At 38.4% G+C, this 26274-nt stretch overlaps 1 protein-coding gene and 1 pseudogene across 2 annotated transcripts; both read left to right on the top strand.

Annotated features, from left to right (window-relative positions):
* The first annotated feature begins 4803 nt into the window (after positions 1 to 4803).
* LOC143633480 (potassium channel AKT2/3-like) lies at positions 4804 to 12599 on the top strand (annotated as a pseudogene). Its single transcript, XR_013153679.1, has 11 exons — positions 4804 to 5205; positions 8123 to 8345; positions 8454 to 8612; positions 9368 to 9425; positions 9503 to 9820; positions 9935 to 10174; positions 10446 to 10766; positions 11260 to 11453; positions 11546 to 11621; positions 11701 to 12249; positions 12340 to 12599. The product of XR_013153679.1 is annotated as a potassium channel AKT2/3-like (transcript).
* Positions 12600 to 14359: 1760 nt separating this feature from the next.
* LOC143633494 (uncharacterized) lies at positions 14360 to 15691 on the top strand. The gene is made up of 2 exons (XM_077101792.1): positions 14360 to 14728; positions 14895 to 15691. The coding sequence occupies exons 1-2, from the start codon at positions 14360 to 14362 to the stop codon at positions 15483 to 15485; spliced, it is 960 nt and encodes a 319-aa protein (XP_076957907.1). The 3' UTR covers positions 15486 to 15691.
* The last annotated feature ends 10583 nt before the right edge of the window (positions 15692 to 26274 follow it).

The raw sequence follows: 26274 nt of genomic DNA on the forward strand, positions 1-26274 counted from the left end.
TTATAATATACTAATACATGGAACTTATCGGACGAACATGGACGGGCGTATCTGGACGAATGTAAGCAGATGTAATCGAATGAACGTATACAAACACATTATCGAACGTTCATGAACACTACTGAACGCATGTGACCTCTGTCCGTGTTCGTCCATTAACCTTACCGAACAATTTTTTTTGTTTGTCTGGTTCTCGTATTAAATGGACGGACATAAAGGAACTTCTTTTCGCACAGTTCGTCGGGCGTCCAATTCGTTTACAGCATTAGGTGCACGTTTAGTAGACGATGTTGTATTGAATACATAAAGAATCAAGTAGCACTAAAGAACTTTTTAAAATGTACAAGGTTATTTGTAGAAATAGTTTTATATTTTTAATAATCACAAACACGTGCAATATAATTATGCAATGAGAAAATATTTATAAAAATATAGTATTTACTATGTATATAAACAAGAAACGCATAGTTATAAAACATTGGTGTAGCCGTGTATGGGGTGTAGGAATTTGGTTGTTAAAAAAAATAATAAAGTTATACGTCATTTAATTTTTTTTAATGCCAAGATAATTACGACCCGGCATGACAATCACTAGTATCTTCTCGAATCGTGTTACATGGAGTTAGGCATATTTCAAAAGGTGATGAAACATTGAATTCTTTGTATACATGATTTACTTTAATTAGTTTGACTATATATATGAGTATGAATCAAAGATGACAAGATAGATAGGTTGATATTGGTGGGTAATGATAAATAATAAATGAATAAATAAATAAATAATGCATTAAATTTATTTTAAAAAATATATGGTTTTAGAAAATAATCAATAAATGTTCCAATTCCTACTATTGGTGATTTGTAAATAAAAATGTATTTGGCTGTTAAAAAAAATGTTCCACCATCGCTCGCCAACACCCCCACCCACCATCATCACCACAACTCACCATCTATTTTAATTTATTTGTTTATCTTTTTAACTTGTCAAATAACATAAAGTAATGATTCATTTCATTCATACATGGTAATCAAAGAAGACAAAGGAATGACAGTAGTCAAAATTTAATGGAATGGAGGCGAGTGAAATGAAAGAAGAAATGGAATTGGCAAAGAGACGAAATTGATCACTGTCATTCTTTTAACTTGTTTGGTTAACCTATGAGAATTGAATAAATTATTACTTTATGTTGTTTGTAAGCTAAAAAATACATAATGAAATAGAAATAAATATAATGTTATCTAAAACTGACGTAGGTGGCCATGGCGACGATGGCGGTGGTGATCCTGCTAGTGGTCAGGTGGTGGTGGCGGTCATGTGGTAGTGGTGGTGGTGGTCAAGCAGCAACAGTGGTATCGTTGGTGGTTGCAGCGATGGTGGTTGCGGTGGTGGTGGCGGCGATTAGATGGTAGTAGTGGTTGTCATGTGGTGTTGTCAAAAGTGTAAGGTGAAAGGGGAATGAAAAAAAACAAAAAAATAAAAGGGTGGAAATGAATGAATATGATATAATGAGATTCCTTGTGTAATCGTTGATTCAATTTTATTGATTTTATTGACCAATCAAACATAGTTTTTTTCATTTCCTCGTAATAACTCATCTATTCTCCATGTCATTCCTTATTCCTATATACCAAACACCACCTTATATATCCTATCAATTCCTTCGTCTATTTCATTACCTCATATCAAACATACTTTAATAATCTATTTGGTTGGAGGTAATTGAATAGAGAGATAATGGAATGAGAGAAGGAATGTGATGAACAAGGGAATGATATGGATCATACCACTCATTTATTTTGTTTGGTTAACCTATGAGATGTGTATAAGTTATTATTATATGTAGTTTGGTAACCATAAAAAAATACATGAATGAAATATATATAAGAAGGTTAAATATGAAATCTCAAAATAAAAAAATTGCAACGATGATGGTGGAGGTCATGTGGCAGGGGCAATGATGATGGCGACGATAGTGTTGGTGGTGTGGCGGTGGTGGTGGTAACGTTGGTGGTCTGGAGGTAGTGGAAGTGATGGTGGTAAGGTAGCGAAGATGGTGGTGGTCAAGCATCAGCGATGGTGGCAACGTTAGTGGTGGCAGCGACAATGGCAATGGTTGTGGTGCCTACGACGACGGTGGTGGCGATGGTAGCGCTAGTGGTCAAGGGGTGGTGTCGGCGACAACTGTGACAATAGTTACGGTCAGGTGATGGCGGCAATGGTTGTCAGGCGGTGGTGTCGAGAGAGCAAGGTGAAAGAAGAATGAAATGAAATAGTGAATGGGGGTGTGAAGAAATTAGTTTTGATGAAATGGAATTTCTTGTGTAATCGTTACCTCCTTTTAATTGACCAACAAACATTTATTTTTTTTTTCATTCCCTTATAATGACTCAGTCTATTCTCTTTGTTATTTCTGCATAACAAACGACAACGCTACCATACCAAACACTACCTAAGAGTTAAATTAAAGTTAATATAATATAGTTAAAATTAGTACTCACCCCCCCCCCCCCCCCCAATCCCATTAAAAGTGTCATGGTTTGAAAAACACAAAATTTAAGATTGATTAAGCGATTACCCTTTTTGCTTACTAAATAACAATAATGCTTTTGGAAAGGTCCATCAATATTGTTTATTAATATTAGTTGTGTGTGTTTAAGTGTAAACTTAAAAATTGACTAATAAATTTTGAAAATGAACATTTATAATAAAATAAACAAAAAAAGAAATATAAATATTTTTAATGAGATGAAGGAAGTAATAAATTATTAATACAGAAAAATCAATAATACTTAAGGTCGGTAAATCAACACGGTTAATTTAACTTTTGAAGCAAAGTCTAGTACATTGCATTGGAATATAATAATTGCACTAGTATACAAATAAAATTTACTTATTATTATAAATAGACACTAGTATTATTAATCTTATTAAATTCCGATTTAAGAAGCAACCAAATAAAAAAAACACATTCTATTTAATATTTAGTTAATTGTTTAATATATTTTGATTTCCTAAAATAAGTTAAACTTTTTAAGTTATTTCGAAAAGATCTCAACTAACAATACCAAATTCACAAAGTAGTTACACAACATGACAACAACACTAACAACTAATTAATGAAAACGGTAGCTTCACGATATAAAAGATAGATTTCGTAGCGGCTTTATTATGGTATTGTCTACACGATATTTCGGTCTTTGGATTTCAAAGACCTTTTTATTGTCAGGTCCGGTTGCCAAAATTTCAACAATTTACACTTTAGGATCAATAATACGCATTATAAAAATAATAATCAAATCTATGTTTGATTTCAACTCAAGTTAAAATTTTAAAGTAATTTCAAAATCATATAAATTATAGTCTTTTAAATCAGATTTATTAAATTCATTTGTTGGCTAATTAATTTTCAAGTACCAAATGCTTTTTTTCATAAAGAAAGCTTCTCTATCTTAAAACTTAAAATAAAATTTAATATCTTAATTTTATACGTATTTATGTGTACAGAATGCCTTCCAATGGTCCAAACTATTTGCCATTGAAACATGAGTCATGACCACATGTTTGTGGCGGTATGAACCCCACCCCGATATCGACTCATGAACAACCGCCTATGTAGGAAGCCACAATATCCCATTATAAATATATTTATTATGATCGATGATCAAATATAAAGCTAAATATATTACTAGAAGAAACATTTCTCTACTTTCATTATTATACAGAAAATATATCATACACTGCGATCCCATGCATGTCCTATATGTCACGGTATTGTCTTGCGAGGCCCACACAATATCGCCAGAAACCCCAAGGACCAACATTATTGTCCTGTTTATTATGATTTATCATGAGTCACTGATTTGGTCATATTATAGGCTTACTAGGGGTCTAGGGGAGTGACATTAGTGAATAGTGCTCAACGTACTAGCAAAACCTTATAGTTGCGAATGTTTATTCGGCACGCATATGAGTAGATGCGATAATCAAGCATTTGACCGATGCTCTAAAGTACCTTCAATATGAACTAAGGGGGTGTTTGGGATTCCTTATTTAACATTCTTATAACTTATATAAGTCATAAGTTATAAGTTACAAAGTTTTAACTTATGACTTATCCACTCACAACCTTTAACTTTCACAAACACTTTTTAACTTATAAGTTATAAGTCATAAGAAGATAAAATAAACAATCTCAAGGTCTAAGTGCAATAAGTCAAAATAGAAGGTGTGAAATGAAAAATGAAACAGATCAAATTATTTTATTATTTTGGTTCTCAAAGTACTAGCCGGTGCAGTGGTGGTGGACCAATAGCTTAAAGTAGTGTTGTGATCATGTGTGATGAGGCCTCACTATAAGATAAGCAAAGGGTCAATGTCAAGTCAAATAAATTCATAATGGCCACATTCCAACTCCACTCGTTTTGCACCTTGTCACATGAAAATACAAAAACATCAATCCCATTTTTGGTGCTTTGATAATACAATTCCTATACATCTTTGCTTGGAATAATCAAAAGGACCACCACCACCACCTTCACCACCACCTTTGTCACAACGATCACCATTGCCGCTAGGATCAATATTATTTCCAAGAGAAAAAGGATGGTAAGACTCGATTCACATAAATTTGTTACGAGATTGTCATCAATACTCTTATTCCCTTTTAGCTCAATTACGTAATACTATTCAAGAAAGAGGCGGTGGATCTTACCACAAGATGGTCACCATATTAATTTCTCTTTATATACGCCTTTTATGCGTTTTGACACATTTTATTTGAAATGAAAGGTCATGTGTGTTGACTATGAGTCTTAACTATATAACCGTTCTCTGACTTCTTTCTAGTTGTTCTTAACTACCAAGATTCGTTCTTTCTTTTGTTTTGACTCAGGGAATCGAGTCCATAACATTGCAAAAGGTGTTCTTCCCACGTGGTTAAAATCAACACTCGGTTTCTTGGATTTCAATATGGAAGCAAACCATCCAATGTTTTCGACACCGTACAATAACTTGTATGGTAATAGGAAAGAAAGGTGTAAAGATTCAAGGAAGGAGAAGGAAGAAAAGGGAGAGGAAGAATACTTGAACTTAAGAAGCTTGTCAAAGGTTATAATCCCTCCATTGGGTGCTTCATCAGATGATACACAAAACAGTATCAACTCAAGATCCACCCATATCATCTCTCCTATGGACTCCAAATATAGGTAACAACATTTCTTTGTGTCAGTTATTCATATATTGTCTATGGTTACAAAATATTAGGCAAAGTAGTATTGTCTATCTAGATATTATTTGACGCGTTTCGTTAAAGAATACAAAAGTTGGTAATTATTCTGTTAAACCTTATCAATTCAAAATATTAAGAAACTTGTTATATTTCATTTTTTAAAAAAGTTTCAAACTTAATGTATCAATATACTCATTATTAATATAATATTTAAAAATTGTCAAAATAATGCCTAAACAAATTATAAAATCCAGAAAATTTAATGTGCAAATTTACTATTCAATCGTTTCACATACTTAGTTGTTTTGTTGTAGGACAAATTATATAACATCAACTCTTTTAAAGTATTATTTAATTTAATAGGGGTTTTGGATTTTTTTTATTAAACAAGTGATCAAAATTACACAAATTTGAATTATTTATTTAAACTATTTATTTATATTACTCAAGATACCTTCATGTGCATCATCACATGCATATAGTACATATATTATACACCCCTTCATTATTTTATACTTTAAAACCAACATATTGTAGGGTCTACACTTTTATCATGTAACATAATATGGTCCACATTTTTGGTTTGTAATATATTAGGGTCCACACTTCAATCTTACATGGTCTACAATTCTACGTTTTTAAACAATTAATTAATGGTCGATTATTACAATTCTACCTTCTTAAATATGAACTTTATAACTGGTTTTAATTGTAAGAAATCTTAGAATAAAAATTATCACAAAATAAATATATTATATGTTTTTTTGACAAAAAAGATAAGCAATTTGTCATTTTATATAATATATCACATGTTTTTGCAAAAGGGCCAACGGTGCATTTGTTTTTAGTAAATGGGGCCCACTCTAATAGAAATAAAAAAAACAAATTAAACTGAATATGTAGCGACTAGACAAAGTGATTCTGCTAATGCAATTAATTAAGGTTAATTTATTAGAATAACTCCGCCAGCATATGTTAAATTTTTGTTTTGTTTATGTTAAACTAGATGTTGCCTTTAGTATTATAAAATTAATCATAGAAACAATTAAAATTGAACACTTCTATTTTAAAAAAAAAAAACTAAAAGGGGACCCTCACAATGTTCAAACTTACAATAAACATAGTGTAACACAATTACTTTATCACTATATCACCTTACTTTTTTCGTTGCTTGATTTGCTATGAAATCTATAAATAAAACATAGATCTATCTTTAATTAAAAAAAAAAAGCTAAAAATTAACCAATAGCATACGCAGATCTATTTTTATATTTTTTTAAAAAAAACCCTAAAAATGAGCCAACAATGGATTTGAGCATAGGTCTGTTAGCTGACAATAAAATAACCATACCATCACACCACCTTATATTTATATTACTTCATTTAGTTTTAAATCAATAATATATACCTAAAGTAATTTTAGAATATTAAAAAAAGGCCCTTTATTAACCAGCGAGGCTTGCCCCAACAGCTAGGAACACGATGGATGACCCGGATGTCCCGGGTTCGAATCATGATTCCGATCGGATTTTACCAGAGCTTTAAAACATGTCGTGCCTTCGGGCGAGGTGAGCCAACTGGGTTTTATCGGGAACTCCAAGCCAAACTCGGATGCCAGCGTGGATCCCGATCATGTCAACATTGTTAGCCTGAGTGGGGTGGTGGGGCGCGACGTACTCGCACAGTGAGATAACTTAACTGTGAAAGTCATCGTTCGAAAAAAAAAGGCCCTTTATTTGACCTTCTTAAATTTAATGTAGCATTAAGTTTCCTATTATAGATATTAAATGTTTGTCGTGTAAATATATATATTTTTTAACTGTAATGTTAATATGTATGTTCATGCCAAATTTTTATTTTATATTCTTTTATCAAGAGTTAGGAGTTATGGAAATAATGTCTATGCAAATTGCAAATTTTGTTTTTTTGACGCGACCCAATTTAACCGATCCATTTTTTTTTTGCTCGGTAACGAGAATTCTTGAAACAGTCACAATCTATATCCGAGTTTTATGGTTAGTTTATGTAATATTTTATAAATAACCGTAATAATTTAGCATGCCATTAAAATCAAACTTTGTACATTTTTTGTTTTTTATTTAAATTATTATATGTCTAAAATTCTGTTAACTTTTTAATAATATATTTCTTCTATAAATGCTGATTGCATAAGTTATATGTATATGTTTTCTAGTTTTCTTTATTTTATTTTACCCAAAACTTATTACATTTACGAATCAAAATGGGCTTGAATGGGCTGACATTTACAATCGATGGTTAACCGTTAACCAAATCAACCAAAAGATTCAAGTCCATGATGGCTCATGATTGAGCTGCCATTAAAACCTTTTTGAAACTTTTTATTAGTAGTATATTACTTGACCATTTCTAATCATTTATGAACTAACGCGTTTTTAACTTTTAAGTGACCCAAATTGTAACTGAATTTAACTAAAATGAGCTCTAGATGACCAATGCCAGAATTGACAACTAACCGAAATAACGAACCACCTTATAAAGTGTGTGTAAACAAAACCGATCAGTTATGAAAATCTAAAAACCAAATCACTGATTATTGATTCGATTTAATCCAAAGTTAAACCAAACCCATTCGTTCTCACCGTATCACTAATTATCTTGTTTTCCTTATAACAAGATTACGCTCAAAAGTATCATACATTCATACGTCTTTGTTTTTGTTTTTATTTTCGAGATACAATGCTACCAATTTCTTGTCCGCTTCGAACCAACATTACCGACATGTAATTAACCCCTAAAATGACTATTGTTAGTTTGTTACCACTTTATGTTACTAAGTTTGGGTGTTTAAATAATAACTTATTAGTTATTACAACTATATAAAGTTATAAACAATATTATGTATACAATTGTAGGTACTGGCAGACACTTATGGTGGTACTTGTAGCATATTCTGCATGGACATATCCCTTTGAAGTTGCCTTCCTTAAATCCTCTGCACACACACACAAACAACTCTACATTGCAGACACCATTGTCGATCTCTTCTTCGCTGTTGACATTGTCTTCACTTTCTTTGTTGCGTACGTACCCCACCACTCATCTGCTTGTTCGTGACCCCAAAAGCATAGCTACCAGGTATGTATATATATAATATACATGTTTACATATTCATACATGATACATGTAAATGTAATGTAACTGCCTGTTGATTTTAAATGCTAACATGTTTTGAGGGATATTAAGGTACCTTTCAACATGGTTTGTAATGGACTTGGCGTCAACTTTGCCGTTCGAGTTGATTTCGTACTTGTTTACTGGGAAACACCGGATGAGTCTGCCGTATACTGTTTTGGGTTTGCTAAGATTCTGGCGTCTACGCCGCGTGAAGCAGTTTTTCACCAGGTCAGATGAGTTTCAACTAGAATCTGTAAATGAGATTATGAGATGAGCCGGTTCCTGTATCTTAACAAGCTGAAATGTTAAGCTCGAGCTAGCTTGTGGCTTGCTTACTTTTAAAAGTTCCAAGTTTTCATATTTTACACGTATTGATATATATAAAAACTAAAAGTTAATATATAATGCATAATTTATAAACTACTGAATTCATAACTGTATATATTAAAATTTTGATTATAATTTACATACGTTCAATTTTGGGATCTAATTTAAACGAGTCAAACAATATTTTTCAATATTAAGAGTGTCCAATACATTTTTTTTATTATTAAAACACGCCATTTAACAAGTAATATATACAGACTAATAATATGTTGAGAACAACAAGAACTATATTAACTGTTACACTATTTATCATATAAAGTTACTAAAATGCCTGTAAATTTTATATTTTTGTAGATATAATAAAGAAAAATGTAAAATTAGTACTATTTTATCTAAATGCATGCATGCACATTTATATGCATATGTGAACATTTTTTTTAAATGCAAGACAGAGGAAATAAAATCAAAGAGAGAATGGGGAGAGATAAATAAACATTTATTTTCCAACTTTACATATTTATTTGAAACTAAATGTATGATTTTTTAGCATACTTTTATTGCAAGCTGATTTCGAGCGAGCTTTTTGAACAGTCATAACGTACTTATGGTGATACAATTGGTTATTCTATAAATTAACTTGCAGATTATATTTGCAGGCTTGAAAAGGATATAAGATTCAACTACTTTTGGGTCCGATGTGCCAGGCTTCTCTGTGTAAGTCAAAAATCTCAAGAATCTTTTGGATATATAATTTCATGTTTAGGTTTAAATTTGTTATGGTGGTGTTATAGGTGACTTTGTTTTTGGTACATTGTGCTGGTTGTATCTACTATTTGCTAGCAGTGTTGTATCCACATGAAGGAAGGACATGGATCGGGTCAATAAACCCGGGTTTTAGGAAAGATGATCTTTACATTCTATACGTATCCGCCATATATTGGTCAATAACCACCATGACCACCGTCGGCTATGGTGATCTCCATGCAGAGATTGCTGCAGAGATGGTGTTTATTATCTTCTACATGCTCTTCAATCTTGGCCTCACCGCCTACATTATTGGTAACATGACCAACCTAGTAGTTGAAGGCACTCGTCGCACTATGGAATTTGTAAGTTTTAAATTTCTAATATGTAGAAAACCTTCAAAGTCAAACTAGTATGTTAGTTTGACCAAAAAAGTCAAACTGTTAGATATGATGCGTTGTATGTTTGTTGCAATGTAGAGAAACAGCATCGAAGCAGCATCAAGTTTTGTGGGGCGGAACCGCTTGCCAAAAAGGCTTAAAGAACAGATACTTGCATACATGTGCTTGCGGTTCAAGGCAGAGAGCTTGAATCAGCAACAGTTAATCGAGCAGCTACCAAAAACGATATGCAAAAGCATTAGACAACATTTGTTTTTGCCAACAGTCGAAAAAGTTTATTTGTTCAAAGATGTCTCCAGAGAGATTCTCTTGCTTCTGGTATGAACAATTATCGATTACTTTGACAGTTTGACCTCTCAAGTCAAACATGCTACATTTTAAATCCAAAAATTTAGTTAGATTCTTCAATGACCATAAGTCCAAAACTGTCATATCCTTAGATTTGTATTAAGTTTCTATATTACTTAAATAAAATCTCTCAAATGTTTTGTTTGTGTAATGATTTTTAATATAAAAATAAATCCCTTTGACCTCAAAAGTCAAACCGTGCCATTGACTTGTTCTTGTTTTGCTTTTTGTACAACGACAGGTTGCGGATATGAAGGCTGAATACATACCACCAAGAGAAGATGTTATAATTAAAAACGAGGCACCTGACGACGTGTACATAATCGTATCTGGTGAAGTGGAAATCATAGATGGTGATCCAATGGAGAAAGAACAAGTGGGGGGTGTGTTACGCACGTGTGACATATTTGGAGAAGTGGGCGCACTTTGTTGCAGACCACAGTCCTACATATACCGAACCAAGACCCTGAGCCAGCTCCTACGGCTCAAAACAACAGCCCTCATTGAAGCTATGCAGACCAAACAGCCCGACAACGTGTCCATTCTCAAGAACTTCCTTCAGGTTCGGTCAAAACTATTGGAATAACCGAACCCAATAAAAAAATGAAAGTTTGTCAGTTTGATTTAATGTTTTTTATAAAACCGATATTCCAGTTCCGTCTCAGTTTTGCATCAACCAAAAACCGAACCAAACTGATTGTAACGAAAAACGATTTTGAGTAGCTTTAAAGAAACTAATAAATCGTATAACCCAAATTTTTAGGCCCAAACTGGTAATAATAAACTAGTTATTAATTTAACAAAATTTTAGCCACAAAGTTTTAAGCCCAAATTCATTATCTTGGGCCTTTTGTTTTTGGCCCTGAATTTTCAAGCTCAAATGATAAGACCAAAATACTGAACCCAAATCAAACCCATTGTGAGAACCAAAACCAAAAGGTTTTCAAATTTTCGGTTTTTGGTTATGTTTGAGCCTAAAAACCGATCCATGCACACCCCTGAATATCACATTAATAATATGCAAGAGTTTTAAAGCATTGAGTATAACTCCGCAGCATCACAAGAAGCTAAAAGATTTGAACTTGGGGACTTATTATTGGATGGCGGTGAAGAGAGCATAGACGAAGATCCAAACATGTCAATGAACTTGCTCACTGTTGCTGGCACGGGCAATGCTGCGTTTCTCGACGAACTCCTTAAGGAGAGACTTGATCCCGACATTTGCGACTCAAAAGGAAGAACCCCCTTGGTAATCTACTAAACTGTTTTAATATTATACTAACATCTTTCTGTTTGCAATATGTGATGGATTTTTTTTTTTTTTTTTTTTGTATTCATCAGCACATTGCAGCATCAAAAGGTCATGAAGAATGTGTTATGGTACTCCTAAAGCATGCATGTAACATACATCTTAAAGGTACAATCAAAACTGTTACTGTGTGCTATTATGTATGAAAATGAGTAACTAACATATAGTTATGAAACACATGCTGCAGATGCGGATGGTAACACCGCATTATGGGACGCCATAGCATCGAACCACCATTCCATATCTCGTATTCTGTTCCACGGGGCTTCCATATCCGACCCGTTTACAGCAGGCGAGCTTTTATGCACCGCAGCAAAAAGAAACGATATAACAGTGATGAAGGGCCTGTTGAAGCATGGTCTTCTAGTGGACTCAAAGGACCACCATGGATCAACTGCCATGCAAATTGCTGTTGCTGAAAACAATATAGAAATGGTTAAACTGCTAGTAATGAACGGTGCAGATGTGAATGATCACACCGTCAAGAACACTATCCCTGCAGAACATTTGATGGACTTTGTGGCAAAAAGAGAGGTTGGACACCGGATTGTGATGCCGGATCAGGAGCCGGTGGTGGAGGTTGAGAAGGGTATTTTGGGAAAAACACAAGTGCAGTTTGCTGGTAGAGTTAGTATCTACAAAGGGCTTCCAATGGTGAGGAAGAAGAATGGTTGTACTGAGGCTGGTAAGCTTATTAAAATGCCAAGTTCACTAATGGAGCTCAAGATCATTGCAGGTATATGTTTGTACTTTGTGCATTAATCTTATTAGTTGTACTTATGTCCAACAATGTTGTTTATGTGTTTTTTGGTTTGGTTTGTTTAAGGTGAGAAGTTTGGAATTGATGCTACAAATGCAATGGTTACAAATGAAGATGGATCAGAGATTGATTCCATTGAAGTGATTAGAGACAATGACAAGCTCTTTATTGGAGATCTCCCTTGATTTTAAAAATATGTCTTATTTTGTTTAGATTATATATGAGTTTCATTTAACAAATAATACAGATGCAAGAACATCAACTTCATCCATGTTTCTGCAAGATCCCAGAAGGGTAGAGCTTATATAGGAAAATTATTATGTTATGTAATTAATGGAGAATTGCATTGGAAATGATGACTAGTAGTGTAATGTTTTTTTTTCTTTTTTTTTTCCATCAAACGATTTACAATGAAGTGATAGGTAAGCGGGCAACAAGCTGCGCTGCAACCCATAGTAGTAAATTAGTCCGACAGTGACAACTGTCAACTAGTCGTAACGGATAACTGATATGCTGTGGTAACTGATCAGTGTTGGAAGAAACTAGGTTGTCGGTGGTAATTGATTAGTTATCATTGATAGAGTTTTCTTCTTAGGCTTTTCCACCGATACAACTGTCGAAAGTTATAACTATGATATCTAGAATGTTGTGAAGGTTTGTCTCATAAAAGGAAGTTTTTTTGGTCTAATGTTGGTATGATGTTTTTCATAATAGGTCTTCATATTCGTTTTTATTATCCGATCGAACTTTCAACCAGTACAATTGCAATTTTTCAATCTAAGAGTGGCATGTGTACAATTCACAAAGAGATATGCAGAAATATACAAACTTCTATAAACCACAATAATTGTGGTTTATAGAAGTTTGTATATATCTTCATTTGCAACTAGGTGCCTTAAACACGCACATTGTGGCGGTGACACAACTCATTTGACATCGGTTTGATTCGTTAAGTAACAAATGACATGTGTAACTTATCTTGTTTAACAATTCAAGAATACTATTACTAAACTTTTTTATTTTAAAAATAATTTAGTTAAACATAAAATGTGTGTAAAGGAAAAAAAAATATCTAGAATAAATTTATGTCGAAATAGATAAAATATCCTCATAATGCCTCATTTTATATAAATTAACACTTCAATATGACCCATGGGAACAAAACACTTTATATATCATTAAAATATCCTCATAATGCCTCATTTTATATAAATTTATGTTGAAATAGATAAAATATCCTCATAATGACAAAGTTATTATTAAACTTTGTGAGAAATTTAACCAAAGTATCCAATTTAGAGAACTATAATTGTGAAATAATCAAAGTTCCTAAAAATTGAACAAGATGCTTAAGACATGTGTGAAGGGCCTTCCAAAATGACCCATGGGAACAAAACACTTCAATATCATTAAACGAGTAAAACAGTTTTTCTAAAAACTAATCATTAAACGAGTAAAACAGTTTTTCTAAAAACTATATGGCACACGGTTGTGTCTATTGTCCGACGCGCTTGTGCCAACCATCAACCAAGACACAACTCTCACGACACGCGGCTCATGACTTGATTATTGATAGATGCATTTAAAAATACCTTTGAATGTAAGCACATTAAGTCATTTAAAAATACTTGCTAGTTAAAATTTTACTAAGGCATCTTTTTATAACCTTTTATAACCATGATATCAAACATTTGGTTAACGTAGCTCAAGTCAAACATTCCAATATGAACTCTCTAACTCTCAAGTAACAAAGAATAATCATCAATAACAAACCAAATTTAATAAAAAAAAAACTCAAACTCATATGCTATATATATTTATAAGATGCATATGAATTAAGTACATTTATGTTGATTAAAACATTAAAAGTAGCATATTCACAATGATAGCCTCCAATGTATTGGAAACACCCATAATTACACCCAACTACCAATCCTTTTCATAATACTGAAATCTGAGCTCTCAACTCTTTATTCTTCCCCTTGTTCACTTCTCACTTTGACAACTTCAATTCAATTCATTCCACTTTTATTAATTATTATTCCAACATTCTATTTCTATTTCTCTTCCACCAACCACCACCACCATGCATCACTCCACCACCACCGCCACCGCCAACTCCGTCAACGCCTTCTACAACTACCTCACCCAAGGCCTCGACGATCTATATCGCGCCTTCCACTCGCATAACTTTATGTCCATTCACTTCTTACAACATGTCCTCTCATCACTCCAGTCTTTTCACTCCCAACTGACACTTGTTGTACAAAAACTACACTTGCCAGTTGGTGAAAAGTGGCTTGATGAGTACATGGACGAAAGCACCCGTCTCTGGGACGTGTGCCATGTCCTGAAGACGGGTTTTTCCAACATGGAAAACTATTACACCGCGGGCGCCAATATTTCATCTTCCCTAGAAAATATCCGGTTTCTACACCATCAATCATCCCGCCAAGTAAGTAGCCAGACAAATAATAAAAACACGTACCCAGTAAAATCTCACTCATTATATAGCTTGATAAATTTTGTTACAATTATTCAAATAATACAATAGAAAACATGACATAATATTGTTTATGCACTAAATAATATAATTTGTAACCTTTTTTTTTTAATTTCAGATTCTTAGAGCGATCAATATATGCCATAGGGAGAAAGTGGGACTAGAGGAAGTAAACCGAAGCTTAATCGAAACACGAATCCAACCGTTACTAATGAAGTTCAACAAGAACGTGTTGATCGAATCAAAGCTTAAAAGATTCAATGGCTTTAGAGGGGTTCTTTATGCATTAAAGAACACAAACTCATTGCTTTTAATGATATTATTAAGTGGTCTAGTTTATTGCACTTCTGAAACAAGTTTTTCTTCTCAAGGCAATACGAACACGTACAACGAAGAGGACGTGGCTTTCGGGTCGGGTTTCATGGTCTCGGCTGCTCGATTACACGAAAGAATAAAGGAGAGCGAAGGCGGGCAGTTGGGTATTTTGCTTTACGAGTTTCGGCACACGGGAAACACCATGGATGAACTTAAAACAAAAGTTGAGAGGTTGGAAATGGAATTTGATGTAAGTGAGAGGGTTGAAATGTTGAAAAATTGTTTTGGGGTGTTGAAATGTGGAGTTGAGAATGTGATTGTTCAGCTTGATGACTTCTTTGATGAGATTGTTGAAAGTAGAAAGAAGCTTTTGGACTTGTGCACTCAAATGTAGGAAATCCATGTTATTCATTGTCTTGTTAATTTCTTGTGGGTTTAGTTTTTTTTTTTTTTCACTTGTCTATTGAATCGTTATATAGGTTAGACACATACATGCATACGTAGAACGAAAAGAGATCGGGAGAAGAGAGACGTGATATTAAAAAACGAACATGGTAGGGTTTGTAGGGAGTGCTGATTATTAGCGGTTATTGTATTGTACTATATTGTATTATATGATATAAACATATGAGGATGGGAATGAATGTTTGTGTTATAAACTATGGTTTGATATGATGTAACTATTTTTATAAGTAATTGAAATGATGTTGGTCACGACCATGTAATGATGAATTTTGAAAAATATGAAACAAAGAAAAAAAAATGAAGTAGAAGTGGAAAGGGAATAAGATTCCCTCATTGGAACTATTACTAAAAGGAGATAAGAAAACAAGAAGAATCTTAGGAATGACAGTAGTAGCTTCGGCATAAAGCTGATGATATTTTCCATTTTATTTTGAAAGATAAAAATATTCTTCATGGTCCGAAACAAGAATTTAAATTTAATAACATAAAGAAAATATGGTAGATTCTAAAAAGATATTTAACATAAAACTTGAGATATGTTATCTACTTTCTCACTTAAAAGATAAGACATTTTCTCAAATGAAATAAATGTCATTCTTAATGTGTGATTTACTAATGTTGAATCAACTTTATACAAAAGCAAACAACACTAAGTCGTCATAGTATGCTATGATTGAGAGGTCAATGAAGTTAAACAAGGCTTTGAAAAAAATTAACATATCTCATGAACACCACCGAGAGCCTCATGATATCCGACTTCAATACTCTGGTAGGAGGCTATATATTGTCCTTTAAGAGTTAGGTAATAATTTGGCGAAAGGTATGCCATTTTGTTTGGGAAAAAATGGTGATTAGTCAGCTCCGTGTTATTCCTATTCCATCAAGTTCTCAATATGCATGTTTGTGAAGAAATCGGCTATGTATAAGGCCGAATCAGAGTAAGGAATCAGCTCCACATGAAGGAATTTGCTCGGTGCTTGTGACAAATGGCAGTGACCCTAGCTATGAAGGAATCAATGTCTTATTTGAGTTATTTCTAATAGGGGAGAGGGGGGGGGGGGAGGGATTTAGAAATTATTGATAGATGACACACAAGTATGTAAAGTGTATCGCGTGTGTTTCCAATTATTTTTTATTACACTTAAAACAATGACACACTAAAATACATGTCATCGTTTTTTCCTATTTTATAAATAATGACATTCTTTTATGGCACACATTTTTTACATGTCATAAAATTAGTGTGTGTCATAGTGGCGTGTCATTAAAGGTCTAATTTCTAATAGTGTAGTTCACTCCTAGCAAAATTTGGAATTCCTCTATCCTTATGTGTGAGTCAACAGCGACTTCAAGAAGAACAAGTGTTCTTACTTGTCCTTCAAGGCTCAGCTAAATCTAGCTCTGATTGATGGGAAAGCGAGGGCGGGCCGAGAGAAGTGTCAAGAAAGTCATATTATGGTGACATTTGTAAAGAGAATGTTACAAACGGAAATGAGAACTCGTCAAGGTGAAATGACAAAAGATGATATTATTGTATTGAGATTAAGACATTAATAACCTTTATGATTGGACATGCAACTAGGAAAAGCACATGGGTTGGCTTGAGGTACGACTTTTTAAGGTGTAAAATGGTGAAGATAATATCCAAATACGTGAAGTACAAGCCTTTGTTTATTGAAGAGTTTGATAATTAATTTGCATTTCATTTTTAATGGTAGTAATTAACGAAAAAGAGATTAATTTAAGTGTGCAACCATGTGTAACGTGTCAAGTTGGGCTAGAATATAAAAATGTGGATGGTGAAACATATATTCTGATATCTCATATATTTTGTTGAGAATATGAGTGAAAATATTGTCGGGACGGAGAGTCGAAGTTAATGAACGATCTAAATACAAAACATTTATTTATTCGTGCCAAAGACAATATCAATCATAAGCCATAACCCATGTATACGTAATACAATTAATACAATATAGTTCATACATCAATCATGTGAACTCATTTATCTAAACAAGTCAAATGGATGGGTGTGTCAAAATAGGCTAGCTTGTCGCCCTTGTCCAATATGGGTTTGTCGGGACTTAGGTTGTAAACAACATGTAAATGAGTTAACATTTTATACATAAGTTGTAAACAAGTTAACCAGTTGAATTTATATACTTTTTGTTTTTTGGCTCTAACTTTAAAGACGTTCGCCGGTTAATCCATTTACTATAACACAATACGAAAATGATCCGGTTATCAAACGATTACCAAAACAAACCATGAACGTATTAAACCGTCTATGTTAACTCAAAACAAATTGATTATTCTTGTGTCCATGTTACCATGCCTCATTAAGATTAAAGTGATGACTTAGCAAATTCCTTGCCATGATCGTTTTTAAAAAAACTTTACTTTTGCTTCACGACTATTTAATAGAGTATAAACATATATCATGAAAACGTAAAGATTAGCTAACGCATTAGGTTTTTACATAACATAAAGCTAAAGATATTATGAAAGTTGAACCAAGAAATGATAATTATATCTAATACCATCAACCCGCTTAATTGCTTAAGAAGTTCCTAGATGAAAAGGCATGATTAAACTACAAAACAACTAAATGATAGGAAGGTAATTGAAGAAACACTAACCGGACCCCGGGCAGATTACTGGTAACCTGGGGGTTAGATAGATGTTTCCCACGAGGGGTTAGACCCTTAGAAGATGGTTCTTCTGATAACCTGCAAAACAGACACCGTGAGCTCGTCACTGAGAAGGGGGGGGTTCCTCCTTGTGACCACCCTCCGGCGTGAGAATCAGACTAGATTGCTCTTTAAATATAAAAGTATATTAAGAGATTGCTAGAGCAGATATCAGGTATATTATGATGATAATGTGATAATGTAATGTGTTCATACAAGATAAGATGAGATGGTCATACCATTTGTGGTATTTATAGCCGAAGGTAGGTTTCCAAGGAGGTATGGCCGGCTGCAACAGTGTTCCTGTTAATCAACAGTAGCCTACGCACGTGCCCTGCTGGTAGTTGGTGGGTAGGCAGCGGCTGATAGTGACCAGGCCTGCTGTATACTATTCCCTTTCCACCAACTGCCGGCTACGCACGTGGTATGACAGTAGTTGGTGAGTAGGCAGCGGCTAATAGTGATACAGTACAGGAGCATGCTGCTCGCCATACTGTATCAGTGAGCTGTCGTATCTCTGATCAGATCTTTCGCCCATACCTCGTCAGGTACAGTAAAAGGTCCTTCAGTATACAGACTGGCTTATTTGGGCGGGAGTATTCCCCCTCCCGCCTCTGTGCGGGATTGCTCCCGGCTTTGCTCATTCCTTCAGGTGACACTGAATGATCGAGAGCTAAGTACCTAGTGCGTGTAGCCATGCTGCGCGGGTGGCCTTCCCTCATGGCTTGTATCCGAGGCTGCGGGAACAGGCGGAGTCCTTCACCATGGGAGGCATTTCCTGCGGGAACAGCTTGCGTACTGCGCGTAAGGACGTCACGTCTCTGAGCATGGTTGGTCCTGCGGATCCAGTTGGTCTTTGCGCAGACGTCCCTGTTTAAGGTGAGTCTTGCGGGACCAACTGGGCTCTGCTGGGACCTACCTCTTCAAGTCCCCCCAGTCCAATGTTCTTCTCATGCGTGTTTAATAAAGTGAGGTGAACTTTTGGACTTGAGCAAAGGGTTTTGAAAAGGGTTTTGTAAGGTTTTCCATGGGGATTCTTTCCGCGGAAGTCCTTGTCACTTGCAGAAATGCCCGAGTTTCCTGCTTGGTCTTTGGGTATGATGCGGGTAGGTCTGTAACCTCCTCGCAAGTCAGGAGCATTGAGTCCCAGTTGTATGTATTTTCCATGAGGTTTTGGTAGTTTTGAACATAGTGATCAATTATGTTAAAACCATCAATTCCATCTTGGAACTTCCAACAACGTAGTTCTCGACGTTCCCGCTATGCGGGGATGTTATTTCCGTTTCCGCAAGCATTGCCCAGAAGATCCTTCTTGGTTTCAATTCCCAGCGGAGCGCTAGGTATGTGAAGGGTTTTGCCTTGACACTGTACATGCGCTCGTCTTACGGTTACTTTACTTCCAAGGTATTCCTGGCGTCAATTCCCTGCGGGTGCAAGGTATGTGGAGGGTTTTGCCTTTACACTGTATCCGCACCCGTCTTGTAGTTACTTGGTTGCCGAGGAATACTTGGCTTCAATTCCCTGCGGGTGCTAGGTATGTGAAGGGTTTTGCCTTAACACTGTACCCGCGGCCGTCTTACGGTTACTTGTTCGCCAAGATTTTCTTGGCTTCAGTTCCCTGCGGGTGCTAGGTATGTGAAGGGTTTTGCCTTTACACTGTACCCGCATCCGTCTTACGGTTACTTGTTCACCAAGGTTTACTTGGCTTCAGTTCCCTGCGGGTGCTAGGTATGTGAAGGGTTTTGCCTTTACACTGTACCCGCACCCGGCTTATGGTTACTTGTTTGCCAAGGTAAGGGGTACTTTCCCGCTTTTTAATATTTTCGAATTTTGAATTTTGAAATTCGAAGAGTTGGTGAAAAGATAAGAACAGTCCAAACCTCTGAAACGTCGTGCGACGGTTTCTTCTGACTGTGTCAGGACGTGCAGGAAGTTATGGTGACGTGACAGAACATGGTCATTCCAGTCGCTTTTTCAGGCGCGTGAGCGCGATTTTTCGGGCGCGTGGCCGCGAAATTACTGGCACACGTCCTTTCAACAGCTGTTGCCAGCTTGCTTTTTGCCACGTGTCATAGTTTCATTGCACATTCGATTTCTCTCTCCTCCGCATTAAATTCACCGCATTAATTGCAATTACTATATAAAGGGGTAGAGGGTTATTTGCAATTCACACTTTTCACTCTTCTCTTCATCTTTAAGGCGATTTCCGGCGAATACTCCTTTATTCAATCGAGCATTCTCTCGAAATCGTTTTCTTTCTCTGCAAGATGTCTTCTCGTGATGCTGAAGCTATATCTGACGACAGGGGTACTGCTGGCGAGTGCCAGTGTGCTCTGCCCGGCGATCAGTACCGGTATGTTGTCAGGAAGTTCATGCTCGATCATCTCGAGCCTGAGTTTCCTGAATCCCACCAGACCGTGTATGATGCCCCCAGAGGCAAGATCGGGGTTTACGCTGCATTTTTTGTCTATGGGAATCTTAGATTCCCGTTGACAAAATTTGTTTACCGTGTCCTTGAGAGGCACGGTGTTCATTTGACCGAGCTGCACCCCATGGCGATCGCCAAGATTCGCCATTTTGAGTGGGTGTGCCGGATTTTGGGCATCGAGCCCCATGTGGACCGCCTGATGACCTTCTATACCTGGAGGTGCATCCAGGGGTGCTACACCTTGACGACCCGTATTAAGGGTCTGAAGATTTGCGACACCGAGCGCAGTCTTCGCGCGTGGAAGCAGGAATTCTTCTACATTTCTGCCCGCGCCATCCCCCTTGCCATGAAGTTTAAAAATGGCCAAGCGATACCGAGCCTTCACGCCCCCAACTACCAGGAGGCGGAATGGTTTTCGAAGATATCCCGGATCCAATCTCCGGTTTACCGGTTTGCGGAATCCGGGATGGTTATGTTAGGGATGAGCCGGGTGTGGAAAGATGCGTCTCAGGTTCCCATCCTTCTCGAATACGGTTTGAACTCTATTCCCTATGGTATGTCTTGTCTTTCTTTTTGATACAAGTTTGTCTTCTAACTGTTTCTTTTCTTTCAGAGGGAATTAATTTGGAGTCGCTTCTGTTCCGGCGGGAAACCGACGGTCCCGCGCGGATGGGTACTCGTGCTCTGGACGAGGGCGAGTTGCCCATCCTGGAGCAAACGGCGGATCGTTTTGTGGAGGTCTATCCGCTGGGCCACGAGATCCTGAGCCACCGGCGGCCAGGTAAGGCGATATTCTTTCCTCAACCCCTTAATGCTGTACCCGCTGTTGGAATTCTTGACCTGTCTTCTTCTGAGGAATCCTCAGATGCTCCTCCATTGGTGCGGAAGAAGAAAGCTGCTGCCGGCGGGAAAGGGAAGGAGAAGGCCTCCACGGCTGGTCCGGTGGTTCTATCTGACTCGGAGTCAGATAGTGAAGAGGTGGAGGGGAAGCCCGGTGGTGAGGAGACCACTGTTCCGGAGGCTACGACCGTTACCTCCGGAGAACCAACGAAGACGACGGTGACCGGTACCAAGAGGCCGGCTCCATCGGGTTCCTCCCCGCCCGTCCGTACGTTCAGGGTCAAGAAAACCCGTAAGTACAATCATAATGTCTTTGCAGATTTATTACTTCTTAAATTTATCTAACACTTTCTTCTTTGTGCAGGCGTGGATGTTGACGCATTCCGGGGTGAAGCGCAGGGGAGTATCTCCCCGCCAATGACGGTAGGCTCGGTCAGCCTTCCTGAGGCGTCGACCCAGGCGCCTGCGCCTGCATCCGCTGGTCCAGTTGCTCATTCCTTTGAGCCAACTGTTCCGGCAGAGATGACGTCACCGCCGGCTGTGAGTGCGATTTTTACAGCATCCTTCACAGAGCCGGCGGTTACTGCTGCTGCGACCACGGCGGCGACCACGGCGGCTGCCACCATGCCCGCGCCACCGGCACCGATGGCCGGACCATCAGGTACGCGCAGGGCTTCCCGCCGATCTTTGCCACCTTCCCGTCTGCCTGACCTGTTGGATGGATTTCCTTTAGGTTCAGGTGATGGGTTTGGCGGCTATCGGCCTGTCATTGACCCTACAGGTGCGTAGGGTTCCTTTCTTTTTCCCTTATGTTTTTTATCATCTTTTCCTTACTGCTTTTGTTTCTTTTGCAGTGTCGGATTCCAATGAAGTGTATGTTCCTCGATGGAACATACGCCGAGGAACAACCCTTCGCACACCTGTGGAGTGCGTGGACTGGGCTCGCCACGCTACTCCTCCGGGTGCGTTGGGGGAAGCCATGGTTAGCTACCAGGAGGGTAGGCTAACTAATGAGCTTCGGGTTCTCCAGGCCCGGATGCAGCCGCGCGTCGAGCTGCTTTGTCGTGAAAACGACAAGTTGAAAGCAGCTCGCGCCAAGGACATATCTGAGGCGCGTGCTCTTCGGGAGGAGAACCAACAGCTGGCGGCAGCTGCCGCCGACAAGGAGAAGGCCTTCAAGGCCCTCGAGGTTGAAGTTCAGGCGCGACTCGAGGCCCGCTCCAAGGCTGCCCAAGCTGTGAATGAACAGCTTCGGCTGGCCAGGGAGACTGCGCGAAACGCAACCGAGAGGGCTGCCAAGGCTGAAGCCGTTGCTGAGCCTTTGCGTGTGGAGAATGAGGAGCTCAAGGCCAAATTAGAGGCTCTCCAACGCGCTCATGATGCCTTGGCAATGGAAGATGCCAAGAAACTCCAGGAAATCCTGGACCAGAGGGGGGTGCTTGACCACACCGAGCGGAAACTTAAGGGCGTCGAAGAGGCTGCCGCAAAGGAAGTTTTACTTGCCAACCTTAACAAGAGCGAAGCCGAACGCGCCCATAACGAAGCTCAAGCTGCCCTCCAATGGCTTCTTCGAGAAGCGTTGCCTCAGGTATGTTTAGCTTTATCTTCTCGCTTTTCTTTTGTAAGAAAAGGTTCTAATACTTGTATTTTTTCTTTGTAGGTTGTGCGTCGGGTCTTTTCAGAGACCTCTTACGATGATGCTATGACCGCAGCCCTCAACGCTTCTCATGAGGATGGGGAAAAGGCCGGCTTCCTGCTTGGTCTAGGGTTTGTTGAGAAAGGCGTCCCGCCTTCCAACTTCCCTTTGTTCGATGTGGATACCGAAGCCATTTATGACCAAGCATTGAACCAATACGCCGCCTTCCCGCATCCAGTGGTGGAGAAGGTGGACGAAGTAGCTGCTGCTGATGATGGGTTAGCTGTCCTCAAAGCGTTCCTCGAACCACCCCGTTCTTCTGACGGAGCGGGTCCAAGTGGAAGCGGCCCTGAAGCTTGATCCTGAAGATCCCTTCCCATTGCTAAGATAGACTTGTATAGTTTTATTCTTTTAGGCGGGTAGTTACCCGGCCATTCTTGTAATATATTCTTGAAATATTAATCTTTTTGCGTATAAGATTGTTATTTCCTTCTTTGGGTTCCTTGCTTTATAAACTTATGACTTGCATACTTAGTTTAAATTAGCAATTTTCCAAGTGTTTAGAATAAGAACCTTTGAACGTGGTTGATAATGTGTTAAAGTTTCGCTTCCTCCTTCGTGATTGTGCGGGTAGAACCGTCACTTGCACTTGGTAGGATGGCTAAACTTTAACCTTCATCTGACCTGCGTGTAGGTTTTCCTTTTCGAAATTTCTAAGGCATTAAGATAAGTTAACCTTTGAACGTGGTTGATAATAGGAAGTCTTGCTTCCTCTTTCGTGATTGTGCGGGTAGAACCGTCACTTGCACTTAGTAGGATGGCAAAACTTTACCCTTATCTGACCTGCGTGTAGGTTTTTCTCCCCTTTTGAGGATAAGTTAACCTTTGAACGTGGTTGATAACAGGAAGTCTTGCTTCCTCTTTCGTGATTGTGCGGGTAGAACCGTCACTTGCACTTAGTAGGATGGCAAAACTTTACCCTTATCTGACCTGCGTGTAGGTTTTTCTCCCCTTTTGAGGATAAGTTAACCTTTGAACGTGGTTGATAACAGGAAGTCTTGCTTCCTCTTTCGTGATTGTGCGGGTAGAACCGTCACTTGCACTTAGTAGGATGGCAAAACTTTACCCTTATCTGACCTGCGTGTAGGTTTTTCTCACCTTTTGAGGATAAGTTAACCTTTGAACGTGGTTGATAACAGGAAGTCTTGCTTCCTCTTTCGTGATTGTGCGGGTAGAACCGTCACTTGCACTTAGTAGGATGGCAAAACTTTACCCTTATCTGACCTGCGTGTAGGTTTTCCTTATCCTTTTTAAGAATTTTGTTTTGAACCGTTCGACGCGCGGTTGTCGATAGGTTAGTGTTCGGTTTCCTTTCATGATTCATGCGGATAGACCGGCACTTTCATTTAATGGGATAATTGAACTCTTCCCCTTCAACTGACCTGCGTGAAGGTTTGCCACGTTATTGGGTTCGTGCGGGTAGGACCGCCTTCCCACGCAACGACTTCACGTAATTATGCGGTGAAAACCGGCATATTAGTTTTCAGAAAAGTATAAATGTAAAATCATCAGCTTCGATGTTCTTAAAGAGAATCATTTCCATTAGAAGTGGCTCTTGGCCTTTTCTTTACAAATTGGAATTGATTTACATGCAGACTGTGTAAATGAGCTCCCTTCCATGTTGGGATGGGAGTGCCATCGAGCCGATACGCACCTGGTTCGGGATCTCGTTCTTTACGCAGCATGTAGTCTCGATTTTGAAGCTGGAATTGATTCGTGTCTTCCCCAGCTGAGGTTCTATACGCACCCGCCTGCTCAGCCTTTATTGTGCCACGAGGTGCGCGAGCGTCCCATCTCTGACAAATGCTTCGACCATGTCCTTTACGTCTATGCATTCTTCAGTGTTGTGGCCTTTTGTCTTGTGGAAGTCACAGTATTTGCTCCGATCAGCATCGTGACGATGTCGGATTATTGGAGGCTTTGGCCATGGGAGCTCTTCAGTGGCGAATATCTCAGTGACGCTTTTGGTGAGTGGCGTCCATCTGGAGTTCCGGTGCGACCGTACATTATCCCTTCCGCCCACTCGATGTTGCAAGCCGGATGAGGTGTCAAAGTTTACCCTTGACTGCCAAATGCCTAGCTTTCGCTTTTTATTTAGTCTGGCGGTGAGGACGTTGTCTTCTCTCGTCCTCTGGGTGTAGAGGTTTGTGCTCTGTGGGAGATCTCTACCCAGTTGCTTCTCTGTTTCCGCATAGCGTTTTGCTGCTGTCATGATGCCATCCCATGTGGATGGCATGCCATCTTTACCCGTTAGGGTGCGGATGAGCTCTGGGTCATGTGCGCCCTGGATGAAGGCAGCGCGAACAAGATCTTCACTGATATTGCCCAAACTTAGCTTCTTTGAGTTGAAGCGAGTGATGAAGTTTGGCAGAGATTCATCTTCCTCTCGTATGCATTTGAGGATTGTCCATTGCTCCTCGGTATACTTCCGTTGCTGGCTGAAGTGTTGGCTAAACTTCTGCTGGAAGTCTGCCCAGTCGTAGATGTGGTTGACCGGTAGGCGATCAAACCAAGCTCTAGCAGCCCCCACCAGCGTCATTTGGAACATGTAACACCACGTGGGTTCCGTCCAATTGCTGACGGTTGCCCCCGCTATGAACCTGTTCAAATGATCGTCTGGATCAGATATACCGTCATATGTGCCTATGTTGGGCATTTGTTTGGCACTCTTTGGGGCGATTGCTTCAGCAATGTCCCTTGCAAATTTGGACGTTCCTGCATTTGCAACGTTTGGTCTGAACGTTTTAGAGAAGTCTCGTGGACTTCCACCTGTGCTTTTTGGTTTGAAGGCTTGTCCAAAATGCCTTTTCGGTTGGGATTCCGTTTCCTTACGCTTCCCTTTTGCCCTATGGCGAGGGTTCGCGTCGGAGTCGGATTCCTCCGAGTCATCCTCCCAGTATTCGAATTCGTCGGCCTGTTGCACGGAACGCAAGCGTTCGTCCAACTCAGCCTGGAATTCCTTTTGTCGTGCCTCCGCCCATGCCTTAACTTCATCGAGAGTCTGGCGGGGGAGTCTTCGTTTCTCAAACTGGGTATCGGTGGATCCCAGTAGGCGATCATTTAC

Source organism: Bidens hawaiensis, unplaced genomic scaffold (genome assembly GCF_021521415.1).
Source record: "Bidens hawaiensis isolate Kalapana, Puna unplaced genomic scaffold, B.hawaiensis_p1.1 tig00000512_1, whole genome shotgun sequence".
In the NCBI taxonomy this organism is placed as follows: Eukaryota; Viridiplantae; Streptophyta; class Magnoliopsida; order Asterales; family Asteraceae; genus Bidens; species Bidens hawaiensis.

Bases quoted from the DNA above. Each gene is read 5' to 3' on its own strand.
- LOC143633494 (XM_077101792.1), top strand. From the start codon at position 14,360: ATGCATCACTCCACCACCACCGCCACCGCCAACTCCGTCAACGCCTTC. The intron at 14,729-14,894 runs GTAAGTAGCCAG...TTTTAATTTCAG, and splicing joins ACCATCAATCATCCCGCCAA to ATTCTTAGAGCGATCAATAT.